The sequence below is a fragment of the Monosiga brevicollis genome, genomic scaffold (genome assembly GCF_000002865.3).
Source record: "Monosiga brevicollis MX1 MONBRscaffold_206 genomic scaffold, whole genome shotgun sequence".
Taxonomy (NCBI): domain Eukaryota; class Choanoflagellata; order Craspedida; family Salpingoecidae; genus Monosiga; species Monosiga brevicollis.
Genome location: NW_001865176.1, coordinates 1 through 1,466, shown reverse-complemented (window position 1 = coordinate 1,466; position 1,466 = coordinate 1). Strand labels below are relative to the sequence as shown.

The 1,466-nt window shown below is 58.5% G+C and overlaps 1 protein-coding gene across 1 annotated transcript in view; it reads left to right on the top strand.

The window, feature by feature from the left end:
* Window positions 1-1,280, top strand: part of MONBRDRAFT_30645 (uncharacterized protein) — a gene marked incomplete at both ends in the record, with an annotated part of 2,822 nt that extends 1,542 nt beyond the window's left edge. Inside the window, 2 exons of the mRNA XM_001751091.1 lie at window positions 187-465; window positions 772-1,280. Coding sequence (XP_001751143.1) covers window positions 187-465; window positions 772-1,280 — 788 coding nt within the window. The remainder of the gene's footprint in view (window positions 1-186; window positions 466-771) is intronic.
* Between the last annotated feature and the right edge of the window lie 186 nt (window positions 1,281-1,466).

Below are 1,466 nucleotides of genomic sequence, written 5' to 3'. Positions count from 1 at the left end.
GCCACCAAACCTCGCACGCCGTGGCTCCCTCGAGCCCTAAACTGGCGAGAGCCGCCCGACCCCAGGAGCCACAATCGGCGCCTAACAGGGCCCATGAGATCCCACCAACCATGCCACCGCCCTACGTACCCGCCACATCCTCCTCTGCCCATACTGATGCCCCACCGCCGGCATACACGGCCTCAGCCCCAGACTCGATAGAGTCCGTTTCAAGAAGCAACGCCCAGCCAACGCTACCACGGTCGCAACCGCAGCCGAATTCCGCCTCATTTAACCCCTTTGAGGAACTGATGGCGACCTCGAGCCGTCCATCGAAGCGCGAGGGGGATCAAACTCGCCCTAGCATGAATAAAGCAAGTCCTCAATCGCGAGCACGAGCGGTGACGCTCTCTGATGCAGCTTTGATGCAGAGCACCACGAGTACCGATGCCCCGGCCCGCCACCACATGGAGACGGCCACGGGAGGTGAGCCTGCAATCCATCACAACGATATGGCTAGCCGTGGGCGAAGCGCCACGCTGGCCCGTCCTGCAGCACATCAAGCACCCATATCTCGAAGTCGTTCCGCCACTATGATGGCCTCGGCACCCAGTGGCGCCATCATGGCGTCCCCGTTGTATTCACCAGAACAGCCAGCAAGCGCACAACCTCGGGTCACGCGAGTCCATGATCCTGCGTGGATGGCTGCGCGCGCGCGGGCTGCCACGATGACAGAGGGGGCTGTCCGTATGCTATCAACCCGATCACCACCCGCGTCTCACAATCTGACAGGATCCTCTTCCACCTCTGCTGCCAGCACCGGCAGCAGTCTACCCCTTTCTGATAAGCTTCGCCTGATACATCAACAACAGCAGCAGCAGCAGCAGCAACAACAACAACAACAACAACGTCGGCCAATGTCTGCCCCTGCCGGGCCTCCACCCCTGCCACCACGGAATGGGATGAGCTCTCCCGAGCCTGCGGCCGAGGGCTCGCACCAGTCATCCCGGTCCTCCACCCCAGGCTTATCCCGTAGCCTTGATTTGGCAGAGCCATGGATGGCCCCAACCTTGCGCCCTTTGACACCTGCCACCAAGATCCCGCCCAAGCTGCCAAGTATCGAGACCGGGTCGGACCGCCATGCGATGGATCCGGAAGAATTTCAATTTCGACGACTCGTGCGCCACAGCTTGAACGGACAGTGGCAGGCACACTTGCGCGATCGCATTTTCCCGGCTGCTCTCTTGCATTACAATCGTCAACATCGCCTTGACCTATCGATGGTTGAATACTTGTGTTTGGTGCGTTTGGTGCCCGCATGTTAGCCCAAGCTGATCCTCGCATGCTCGTTACCTTTTGTCAATGGACCTCATTTGGGCATGGCGTCTTTTTGTTTCCGCTCTCACTGATGGGGCTGTTTTTTTTTTTTTTTTTTTTTTTTTTTTTATCTTGGAACACGTAGGAGATGCGCATGTGCCAATTCCTAG